The following is a 12,861-nucleotide window of genomic DNA, read 5'->3' on the forward strand; positions in this document are numbered from 1 at the left end:
GGCCAGGTAATGCACCATAATACCGAGTGTTCGTATCTGTCTCTCATCACCATGTGGGCCTGAGGCCCAACATCACAGAATCCTCCTTCCCAACCTATTCTACCAGTTGGCCAGCTCCACTCCCAACCCACCTAAAAACTATCCCAGGTGGGTGACAACTATATTCTTTTACAGGAGTCTGTACCCTACCTGTAGCAGTCCATGTGAATGCATGAGGGAGATTTGAACTCCCCCTGGCTGTCCTTCTGAAACCCAATTTCTTGGTACATGTCCATCTCATGAACAGCTGCTCTGGCTTCAATAAAGGGCCTAAAAGACAAACAAAAGAAGTAGGAAAAAGTCAACAACATTCAAGAACGTGCATCCCTCAGCAGCTTTCATTTAAAACCACTATCCAAGTCCCAGCCACCACTGAAAAAAACCAGAGGCAGGTTTGACTGAATTGTCTCAGTGAAGGTCAGGCAAGAAGGCCTGCCTCTTTCACAAATCTGCAAAAGTACCATTCTCCAGGACTGAAAGTGAGCAATTATGAAATACATTAGGCACTGGCTTTGAAATGAGTACCAAAAAGCCTGGTTAGTAAAGATGTTGTCCTGAATTCTTTTAGGCCTGTCTGTTGAATTGTGATGATTGTAGGCTGGACGCAGAAGTATCTGCTCCGGAACTGCCCCAATGCTACGAATGGGATCCATACTCGGGGCCACAAAAATGCATGTGGGACTTTATGTTTTCACTATTTTAAATAAATACTTCATCACATTATTTTGGCAGACATTTATTTTCCTGTTTTTATAAAGTGCTCATACGACCAAAGAAAGCTACTGAGTGCCAAATGGACAGGAATGGGAGGCCAGAAGTGCAGTCAAGCAAAGGTAAAACAAAGTGTGTAAGTTTTTGGATGGTGACATTACCAAGTGTGCAATCTTGAGTACTTCTTTTGGGTCTTTTTCAGTTTTGTTTTTTTTAGAATGTGTTTTTAAAGAAGGCTCAACCTGAGCCTGTCATACTTGCACACTATTTATTTTATTTATTTTTTTAAAACAATATTTAGCAGGCACGAAATTGCAAAAAGGTCTAATCACACTGCCACAATTTTAAGTTACAGAGTACATGTGTTAAGTATTTTTCTAAATGTCAGGTACTGTAGTTGAAAGCCACGTATAGCTCAAAGGGAAGAGATTCATGTGTAGGCACGTGAATGGCCAGTCTGTCGGCATTACCTCATCTTGGTTACAACCAAAAATGGGTTGAGGACAAGCATAAAGAGCACACTGAAGTACCAAAAGAAATTCGACAAATGAAACAGGGTCTTTTTTTTTAAACAAAGGCACCTGAATATAGCACGCTTATTTACTGGAAGCAGCAGTAAAGTGTCAGGAGATATCTTCAAGACGAGGACAAGCCAGGCTTTTATTGGAATTTAATCATGTAGTGTATTGAACCCCTTCCAGGAGGACAATTAAAAGACCACTGCACCATGCATGAATTCACGACTGTTAGTCTCAAAACTCTGTTGTTCGTATCAAGGCTGTCTGCTATGACGCAGCTGGACTTTTCGTTCCATTTTTAGGATCCTTCTGGTGCTGTAGCTTGGAACATACCAAAATAGTGCCATGTTAAGAATTTACATCCGCTTTTAAGCTTTGATACTGAAAGAAAAATAGTCTATATTTTTTTTATTTAAAGGTACTTTAATTGCATCTCCTCTATAGAAGGATAAAAGTTAGTGTCTTTCAGAGGGGGGTGCAGAGTAAACACATCACTATGCTGGTACAATATCTAAGAGTCCAGTTTAAGTTCTGGAGGAACACTGAAGGATGGACCAAGTGGGAGATCTGGACAAACTCAGCTGAGGAAGCCAAGAATACTTTCACACTTACCAGTCAAAAAAGTCCCCATTGTATGTGACCATGATACTGGGTTTTGTCTCCTGGACATGCTCAAACCATCTCTGGATTAAATGTGCCTAAAAAACAAAGAAGTGAAACTAGTCAATCAACCCATTTATTTAAAGGAAAATGCTAAATAGTCAATGAGAGTCACCACTTCCACAAATGAGAACAGAGCCAGGTGCAGAGTGTACAAGTTGGCAGAATAAGGAAGGAGGGGCCGGTCCTTAAGCCTTACTTTTGCCAGGTAACTCGAAAGACAATTGAATCTGGTCAAAAACCATCCTAGTGAAGGAACTCTTTACAATGGAAGGAGGCTCCCTCATGCAGATGACTATAGGCTACAGAATCAGCGCACAAAGGTCCTTAGGTACATAATGAGATCAAGCATGCTTCAGTAAAAACTATTGGCTTAGAAACCCTGAATTCCACACTTATAGGATAAAAAAAAACACTTTTCAGAGCCTGTGCCTGGACACACTTTCCAGAGAGCTTTACACTTGCAATCACTTTCAGGTGCCAGTGTCTGAACAAGAGTATGAGGACACTTGCCAGGAATTTGGCATCTGGCACACTCACCTCATCGGGCTCATTGAAGATACAGAATGGCCCCTCGTACTCTGGTTTAGGCGTGAACTCAAAATCTTCAATGTCTTCTGAGACGATCTCTCGGTTTGTGATCAGGTATCCCTGGGAAAGAAACAGCGATTATTGTGGCAGTACAGACACATTGGTGAAAAATGTTCTTCATGAAGAGGGCTCGAAGAAGTAGCAGCACTAATCCTCCACAACCAAACACTGATACGATGCCTCCTCCAATCTCCATCATGGTCACACATTGTCGGTGGAACAGTAACATTAATGGCTACCAGGTCCTCATGGTTAAGAGGGTAAAGGAGGGGTTGGGAACTAGGAGTTAGGGGTACTGCGTAAAGTTAACAATGATGGAATATTTACCTTGAGTTAGTGGAAAATTCCAGATTGAAATTGTCACAAATACTGCTTGTAGATCACAAGAAATGATGGCAAGGTGAAAGAGCATGGCAAATTAAGGGTGGTAGTAGGAATACCACTTGGTGGTGAGAAGGGGGTGATGACAGATAAAACCCACCATGAAGAATCTAAGTGTCGTCTGGTATCATAGACTGACTGAGGTTAGGCTAGTGGCTATATGAAATAACATTACGGACAAGGCAAATGTAAGGTAAGAAAAAGCTACTGTATCAATAGTCACAGTATCAGTAGGTACGCTTTTCCCATAGATTGGTAAGCTTAGTATAATTTGCACTGGTTAGGCTAGACCTAAAAATAGAGGTTTATATAAAATTAGTAAGAATTGTATTTTAGATATGTATGTTTATTTATTTATTTTAGTTCCTTTTTCCTCTGTGTTTTTCTGCTTCCACATTTGAAACCTGGCCTTAGAAATTGATTTTTTTTAAACTATTCATATGGCAGCATATGTAGAAAATGAAATTGATTGATTTCCTTTACATTTTGTTACCAATATCACTTAGCCCCTCTTTGGTTCAATGAGATCAGCTACAAAAAAAATAAAAAAAGAAACCAAGTACCCAACTGTAAGAATGTTTTTCCAGCTTGAAGATCTTCGAATTTCACATCATCTAGAGTTTGAGTCTAGAAGTGTTTATTCACAATCTTTCTCCCCTGAGTAGCAGCGTCATAGGAGGAGTCCATATGACACTCAGTGATGGTGACTGCAAGACCAAAATGCCATCTTATGTGACCTCAATTTTACCTAATTTTTTATGCTGGTGGGTTTAGCGGCGAATCGGTAGAGCTCCCAAGAAGTTGTCCATAATAAGCTGCAAAGTATTGAGTGATCGTCAAACATTAACCAGGGAAGAAACCAGGGAAGTGAGGGGGGGATATATTTAACATATGGGAGGGGATGTCCCTGATGATCCAAAGCCATTTGTATAAGGTGTAGAATCTTTAGTTTCTGCCCTAATTGCCAGAGAAAGTTTGCTCTCAACTAGGAACATCCATAATACCTGCTAAACCTCTCAAGGCAGCATATATTGAAAACGGTTTTTCACTTTTGCTTTTTAAAATAATACCTAGTGCACATGCGCCCTGCAGACATGTTTCACAAGGTAGATGAAGACACATCTCAGAAGGCTCAGGAGAGCAGATTCTGATTCAGACCTCAAAGAAGGCATATGCCATGACATGGAGGAGCATAGATCATATCACTTGGAGTCAGAGCCTAAGCCTACAGAGCTCCATAGTGGAGGGTTGTCAGAACTATCGACTTTGGCAGTGTCCTAATTTGCCTTATCCCCACAACAAAAAAAAGAGAAGTAACCTCCATCTTTCATTTCGTATCCTGGTGTTCTCGTTGTTTGCGGCCCACAGCCAAAGACACTCAATTACTCGGGGGAGGCGCGTGGGAAAAATAATTTTAACTCCATCTAGGTTGTCGCAAAGCCTGTCGGACAGTATAACCGGAAGACCCTTTAAGAAAGTCCGAGGAGCAATATAGGCATAATCATAGGACCCGGGGAAAAAAAACTGTCCTACCGCCTATTTCTCAACAGGTCCACAATGCCAATTTGTACTTATTACAAGTCAACTTTGGAGACTTCATACAGTAAAGACAACCATTCTGAATGGGTCGGTGCAACTGGTTCTATCCAATATTTGCATATTTACCTCCCTGCCAGAAGTATTGCGTAGAAAAGCAATGATTTTGCTGGGCCAACGATATAATCATCCAGGCCGAAGATAATAAGCTGTAGGCTGATAATCAAAGGGGTTCCCAAAATTGATTCCATAGATGTTCTTACTTTATCCCAAAACTCAGATAAAAAGGGGCAGTCTTGTGTGTCTGATGCTTCTGGGAAGCCGCATTTGTTACAGACTTTCCCGGGCTGGAATTTCGAGAGTTTAAGGAGGGAGAGGTATGCTCTATGGGCTGTGAAAATAGGATTACGCCTAAGCCAAGCAGGTTTGACTATTCTATAGAGAGTATTAAATGAATCCCTCCACAGCAAATCACACTGTTTATTCAGCTGTGCTCCCCATAGTTCATCGACCAATGTAAATTCGCCACCTACTTCTTCTGCTATGGCCCAATACCAAAATGAAATCTCTCTTCTCCCTATAGGTTTTACTACCAGTTGATGTTCTAAATTGCTATCTTTCCCAAGAGGAACTTTGCTTTTAACCTGTGAGTGGAACCAGCTATTCAATTGGAGATATTTAAACTTGGATAAGCCGGGACCCACTACCTCACGGAGATCCTCCCAAGAAAGCAAGACTGGCCCATTTAACAAGTCTCCCCACGTCAAAAGCCCAGACTCCTTCAGCGGAATACTCAGAGTCTCGGAGAGTGCACGGGGAATCCCATAATGGTGCCCTTTTTGAGAAATAGCCAAGCCCGGTTCTCCTCCTAATATCCGACCAACTTCTGGCTGCTGACTGTAAGGTCTTCAATGTAATTTTTTTGAAAAATATTTGGTCTCCAAATTTAAACAAGAAACCAGATTCTGACAAGTCGCATGCCCTTAGCATAGCCCGATACATTGCTCCCACCGCTGTGCCAGTTGGCATTTTCAGCAGCATTCGTGAGTGGGTCAGTTGGAATGCCCAAGCATAATACTGCAAATCAGGTAATCATGCCAAGCCCCCCTTCTACCTCTTCTGCCTAAGTTTCTTCCAGGCTAACCTAGTTGCTCTGTGCTTCCAGATAAATTAATTTATTTTACTTTGGCGTTTAGCTAATTGTTTCATATCGAAAGCAAGTGGTATTGAATTAAAAAGAAATGTTATCTTGGGGAGGATGGACATTTTGACCAAGTTGATCCTTCCCAAGATCGTTAAAGGAAGATGCAACCATGAGTTGAGCTGTTTTTGACATTGTTTAAAGATGCGATTAAAGTTGACTTCCGGGATATCTTCTAGCTTCTGTTATACCGAGATATCTCATATTAGTGACAATATCATGATGGGGTCTCCATATTCCATGCCATTAACTCGGACTTGTTAGCGTTGATTTCATACCCCGATATTGCCCCGCATTCCTCTGCCCGTGTAACAATACCGGAAAAGGCTGTATCAAGGTCAGCTGTAAAAACCAAGATATCGTCCGCAAACAGGGCCACCTTTCCTCTCCCACTCTCCAAATTTAAATGGGACCATGTTAAAATCCTCTCTAAGTGCCTGTGCAAATGGCTCTATGTAAAGGTTAAACAGGAGAGGGGAGAGGGGGCAACCTTGTTGGGTGCCTCTAGTAATCACAAAAGAGTCAGTCAATATACCATTGACAAGTAGTCTGGCCATAGGGGCTTTATACAGCAAATCAATGACATGACGAAAGCCTTTTCCTATGTTAAATTTATTTAACACATCCAAAAGATATGGCCATTAGACCCGATCAAAGGCCTTAGTCGCATCTAGTGTTAAAACCGCCAATGGGAGGGAAAAGACAGAAGCAATATCAATAGCACCTATTAAGTCATAGGTAAGATCTGCCAATTGGCGCCCTCGAATAAAGCCCTTTTGATCTTCGTCAATAATATTACCCACTACTGCCCCCAACCTTTTTGACAGCATTGAGGCAAATAATTTATAGTCACTATTTAAAAGTGAAATAGGGCGGTATGAGCCACAGTCTGTTGAAGCTTTCCCAGGTTTTAAAATTAAGACAACAGTGGCTTCGCTCCAAGAGCGAGGGGGGGGATCTCCTATGACAAGAATGCTATTAAAAAGCTTCACCAACACTGGAACAATAGACTCAGAGAGTGCCCGATATACCTCTCCTAGACTTTGGCAGTTTTAAACTTCAAGCAAAAAGGAAGAGTCGCATAAAAAACTAGATTTCTAAAAGGTCGTCAATCAATGAGGTTGTTTGGACCTACCAGGTTCAAAGATAAGGCCACCAGGAAAGAGTTGACTTGAGGCATCATTTCAACTTCAGAAGATGACAGAGTTTGAAAGGATAAAGACAGGCATTTGGACTGGGAAAAAAAAGAATGACCAAGGAGATAAACAGCCTTCTAAATCCATAAAGTCAAGAAGATGAAAAGCTCACTCGAAATAGAGATTGAGAATTTAATGAAAAATGAGTACTATTTAAAGGTATCCACTGCTCACAAAACAGCAAAGCTAATGTGGATAAAGAGTCACTGAGAGGAAACAGAAAATAACATCTTAAATAAAGGGACAGAAGTAAAACAATTGAAACCCCATAGTTCGGAAGTAAATACGTGGGCAAGCAGCAAAATCCTCTGATACATAAGGGCATAAACCAAGAGATTAGGTATGACATTCAGAAAAAAGGAAGCATTATTGGAGGATTCTAGAAAAGGATTCATCCTGAACAATATTTTCCCTCAATTCTTCTTTAAATCAGTTCATTATTAATCTGGGGAGGAGACCCTGAGAGCACAACTATAGGTACATATTAGTGGAGTTTGCTAGTCCTAAAGTGGATCCTTCACACATTCATAACTTTATAACATACTAGCAGCCCGTCCCGACATTGTCCGGGTATAAAAATAGAATGTCAGCCTCTGCATTTAATAATGATGGCGCCAACGTTCAGCGTGTGTGGCCTCACAGTGTCCCAAAGCGTCACCCCGATACTGTGCTGTGCTGATGCCGATGCTGTGCGTGTCTGTAATCCCCCCAATGACACAGTGCGGAAACGCGCCTTACCCGTCCCGCACAATGTTCCCGGGTGCCTCTGTATGCGATGCTGTGCGTGTCCCGATTTAACCACAATGACACAGTGTGCATACGCACCTCAGCCGTCTTGGCCTGCACAATGGACCCGGGTGCACTGATACTCCGTTACTATCTACGTGATACGACTCTACCCGCACACACCATGGGACGCTCTGCTCACGTCATAGGATGCTATACGCACAGACGCTATTCCCTGCACAGACGCTATTCCCACGCTGCAGGCGGCGTATGCTCCTCAGAGCCGGTGCTACTTCCAACTGACTACTTTGTCCCACAACGTGCTTTGTCCCTTGCAAAGTATATGTTGCGCTGGTGTATAGCCTATGTTCATCTGCTTTGCCTCACCTTTCCAATGCTGCATGCGGTGTCCGGTTGGCGCTGTGGTTCCGGAGCTTACCCGCCTCAAAGGTTTGGGTTTTCTCTTTATTATATTAGCATAGATTTCATAGAGCTATCTTAGACAGAAAGTGCCTTTTTACTCCTTGGCAAGTTTGTTTGTGTGTGTCTTTTCAGCTAGATAAGTGAGTGTAAGATCGAGTCAATGGTTGGTGAGTAATTGGATGGATGAATCAGTTTGTGACCTGCTATTTAAGGGATGCGGACATGTATTCATGAATAATAGCAATGATAACTGGGCCCAAAGGAATAAAAACTGATGGCCAGTCAACTTTCTAGAGAAGAGAAGTACTTTCAGTCTGTGACCGAAGAGGGACAGCTAACAAAGCGCCCTGCTACCAAATATTCAACTGAAAGGTTTTTGCTACAAAGCTAAACAATTCAACCACATAAAATAATGCACAAACATATACATGCTCGGAGGTCTTAACCAAGCTTAGCCTTAATCTGTGACAACAGCATAAGGTGTTTTTTTTTTTATTTAAACTAGCCTTAAAAACATTTCTTGCATAACTCAGGAAGCAATGGCTTAAAAGAAACCACAAAGAACAGATGCAAGTATCGCCTTCTAGAGAAAAAAAATTGGCAGTAAAATCTTTTGCTCACTAACAGAATACGAAATTCCATTTCAAACTTTAACAAAAATGTTGCTTTCTCTGAAATTACCTCAGTCTCCAATCTCCCACCTTGGCTCAGTCAATCAGAGGGTAAAGTAAATTTTCATTTAAAACACTAAATCCTCTTTAAATATTCACATCCATTCCCCCATATAATCAGTTCAGCTACCTTAAAGATTGTGCCGTCAAAACCTCTTATATTAGAAGGCCAACTTTGAAAAATGAGGAGTCTACGTAGTCATACTGTACACCTTGATGGAGAGATCTGGGGTGTGCTGATAGCATCAATCTCAAAGCTGGCAGGCCTGTTATTCAAAGCAGGACTAGATGACAAATACTCTCAATATTATATGGTTGTATGCAGTTTTGGTGCTAAACCAACATGTAGAACACGATACAGACTAATTTTTTTCGTGAAACCGCTGTGGAGTTATTGTTCAAGAATGGCTTTTATCAGATTGATGGAACAAATCTGGTGAAAACCATTCTTGAGATTTTTTATTTTTAAAAGGTTGTGACCCCTTAATTTCCAAGATCTCTCTTCATTTCCTTAATCTTTTAGTGTTCCTCAACACCCGTGCCATCAAAACGCAATGTGCCACTCGAGCTTCTGTTTAAACCCACAAAGGTTTTCTTCTCCAGGGCCTCCATGAAAGCTCTCTATCCCATCTATGTCATCACCTCTCTATTCTCATAAATGTTTCCTTTCCCACCTTTGTCTCGCTCTGCCATCTTGTGCTGTCTTTCTCTTCTTGATTACAGAGTCAGGATAGCCCAAATAAAGACTAGCATATCCTTTTTTAATAAAAATGATTTCTTTTCTTACAATTCCTATTATAGTAGAAATTATAAAAATATTTTTTCAAGTCCCGGAATTTCGTCTCTGGCCCGCATTACCTTTTTAACAACAACATTCTATTTTCATTTAAAGGATATTTCATCATTATGACATTTCTCCAACATGAAGTGTCATCAGTGTTTTCATCAGGCCGACATTTAATTTTGGTAATTAAACCTTATAGAAGAAGTCCATAGGATATTCTGCCTTACATGACAATGGCAGGCGACCCAACATTTCAATCAATGGAGGGCTCAGTCATGTAGGAGTAGAAAACCATTTCACCATCGGGCAAGCGAGAAAGGTACCTGGATGCTCCAGCGAGGAACTCCAAAGAGGTCATGGCATGCTAGCACGTGCTGTGAGGTGTCTAGGCAAGGAAGGTGTCGCATAGTAAGCTAAGGTGAAGCAGCCACCCTGAAAATAGTGATTGGCCTCCCTCTCTCTGCAAAACAATCCTCATTCATAAAAAGTCACTAAAAAGCTTTTAGTACAGTTGAGTTCCTGTCCTACAATTGGAATTAGCCAGTTCATGCTCACATTGCAGACAAGGCTCGTATAAAAGGATGCAACCAAAGGTCATCAACAACCAAATCAAACAAAGGTGTATCAAAACCATAGCCCTAAACCATTTGGCACAGTATGCATTTTAACAGGTTGTAGGTGCCAAAATCTGCTCTCTTGCACCGATATGAAAACTTTTTTTTTACATCTACATGTATTGTTTTATCCGCTTACAAACACAACAGATGGAGGCGTACCCTGCCCCTTACAATAAAAAACATAACAGAGAAGAGACACTAGTAGTAACATCAATCCATTCCTACAAGACAGCATGCCACTGGGGGATTATTACTCTGTGGTGACTATTTTCCAGTCCTTTACTGCAGAATCCCTTCAATCAGAGACTACTATGAAAACCTAACACAGAAATTCCTCTCATACCAAGAGGCTTCTGAGGCACTAAACAAGTCAGCACCCAGACAGCACAAAAGCACCCTTTGGCGAAAACTTGTGCAGCATATAGTTTAGAGGACACACACAAAGTGATCCAGGCAGGGAGAGTAGTTCTCCCATCCCTGTCATTTTTATGGATTCCTAACCCAGAAAAATCAGCAGCAGAATTGGGTTTTCTCGGACTTCCTATTCCTTTCTCAGCTTTACTGGCACCCTCGGTAAGACTTCAAAGACTGCAATTGGTCTAGTGACAAGATAAGAGGAATAAATGCCAGATAGAATCTGTATCCTCACAGTTAAAGACAGAAAAGTGTAGCCATGTTTGAGAAAGGCAAGATACCACTGTCTCGCTCTCTCCACCACAAATAATCTCACACGGGGAAGGAAACATGAGTAGCCAAGGACCCAGGCAAAGGGCAGGGGCAATGCAACTTGATCATACGCCAAACACCTTAAAACTGTTTACGGTCTTTTTAAGGATATTGTCAGGAAAAGAGTATTAAATACATGTTGTACCGAAAAACAAGAGAAATGTTGAGTATTTTCATGCACATAGGAGCATTAGTGTTCTATCCAGCATTATTAAACAAGCATTTGCAATGCAATAGGTCTCGCAGTTATTAGACTTCGAGCTATTGGCATTGTAAAGGGCAATGCCTTTTATTTATGTGTTGGTTTTGAAAACATAAATAAAAGGCATTGTCATTTACAGTGTCAATAGCTCAAATTCTAATAACTGCGAGACCTATTGCATTGAGCGCTATAACAATGGGCAGTTTGTCAGTGTTAGAACTCACTTGCATTGTGTACTCTTGTCAATATTAGGATGTGATTTTGGACTACAATTTTTCATCAGGTAGATGATGCACCGACCCTGGAGACCTCTGAAGTTTGAGTGCTCTGCATTCTCAGTGGAGCGCTTAGTAAGGAAATCTCTCAGCACCCTCCGGTGATGGAGCGGAGTTCTCTGCCTGCGCTTAATTTTGACGAGCTGTTGAGGGCAGCCCTTAAATTTTGCACACCTCTGACTTAAAGCAGGGCCTGCTCTCATTGCCTAAGGGGGAAGCAGATCAGCCGCTGTGACTCGAGCCTACCAGCACCTCGGGGGTATGCATGCAGCACCACTGCATCAAGCCGGGGTAGGGCTCGCAAGAGGCCCAAGGGAGCAATCCCGCCGTCACATGCGGCACGAGCACCACTTTCACCTCGAAGGAGCGCGTGGCCGCTGCACACAGTCTCTCGTCGCTGGGGGCCCACAGAGAACCCCAGCAGCAACACTCCCTCGTCGCCAATGTTGTGTCGGCGACTCTGGGGCATAAGGAGTGCCGACCAGGGTGCAGGTATTCAATCAATCGTGTTTTATCCTTGCATACTGCTAAGCCTTGTAGAAAGGGTGACATGGAGAGTCTGGGCTTACTGGTCTGGGGTTCTAGCGCAGGTGCTTTCGCTGACCCAGCCTGCCCAGCCCGCTATTTATTGCGCGTGGCAAACTTGATCCCAGGACCACACCAAAAAGCCTGCACCACGGGTACCAACTTCTAAATTCCCCCCCCCCCCACGTGCACATTCTTAGATTTCAATCAGTACGTACCAGTTAATTCACTGGTACGACATTAAACCTTCCTCCCTCCCTCTGTCTCCCTCTCTTTCTCTCCCTTCTCCCTCTTTCGCTCTGTCTCTCTCCCTCTCCCTCTCTGCACAGTACAGTGCACATATGCACACGCAAAGCTTGAGCAATAGCCACATTAAATATATGTTTGAAGCCGCCTGTAAGCACAGCTGCCACGAGCTGCGCGCCCTCTGCCCTGCGGCTACGGGGTGTCTTGGAAGATCTGTGTGGGTTTCAGTACTTGAAAGTACTGGAATAGGAGGCGGGTGCTGCCAGCCTGGACTGATGTACTTTGCAAAGCAGTGTGAAAGAAGTTTAAAACAGGCAGTGCGGGGGCCGCCACGGGAGTGCACAAGGCCAAACAAACCTCTCGAGGGCGGGCTGTGGCATCTTGAAATGCAGCTTGTTGCCTAGCATTGACTGGCACACGAAGGAAGAAGGGAAAGCGGGGTTTCCTATAGAAAAACAGTATTGCTGATTTTTCAAGGCTTGAGAGTGGGGTGGGGGTAGAGGGAAGAGAGGAACAGAAGACGCACTGAACCTTTGCTTGACATGCGAGGAGGGGGGAGTGAAGGCGCCCTTGGAATGCCTGTGCGCAGCCCAGCTCTTGGGAAGACTTTTTTCAGCTTGCTAAATAAACAACACATGCAGTGCGAGTGCCGGTCCGGCGAGAAAGGGCGAGACTGTGAGAGCCGATTCCGACGCGCGCCTTGGGATTGGGCCGCGCGACGTCACGTGAGCTGTCCATGGTAGAAGCTCACGCGCGCGACCCAATCCTAAAGCGCGCGTCGTAATCCGACTCTGAAAATGCTTTTCCCATTGAGAATGCTGGGCGCGCGACCA

The 12,861-nt window shown here is 43.0% G+C and overlaps 1 protein-coding gene across 1 annotated transcript in view; it reads right to left on the reverse strand.

Annotated features, from left to right (window-relative positions):
• POLE (DNA polymerase epsilon, catalytic subunit) overlaps window positions 1-12,861 on the reverse strand; it is a 300,678-nt gene that overhangs the window by 202,913 nt on the left and 84,904 nt on the right. Inside the window, exons 10-12 of the mRNA XM_086943189.1 lie at window positions 2,469-2,579; window positions 1,881-1,966; window positions 190-309 (exon numbers count right to left, since the gene is read on the reverse strand). Of these exons, the coding sequence (XP_086799315.1) occupies window positions 190-309; window positions 1,881-1,966; window positions 2,469-2,579 (317 nt within the window). The remainder of the gene's footprint in view (window positions 1-189; window positions 310-1,880; window positions 1,967-2,468; window positions 2,580-12,861) is intronic.

Source organism: Lissotriton vulgaris, chromosome 11, assembly GCF_964263255.1.
Source record: "Lissotriton vulgaris chromosome 11, aLisVul1.2, whole genome shotgun sequence".
In the NCBI taxonomy this organism is placed as follows: Eukaryota; Metazoa; Chordata; class Amphibia; order Caudata; family Salamandridae; genus Lissotriton; species Lissotriton vulgaris.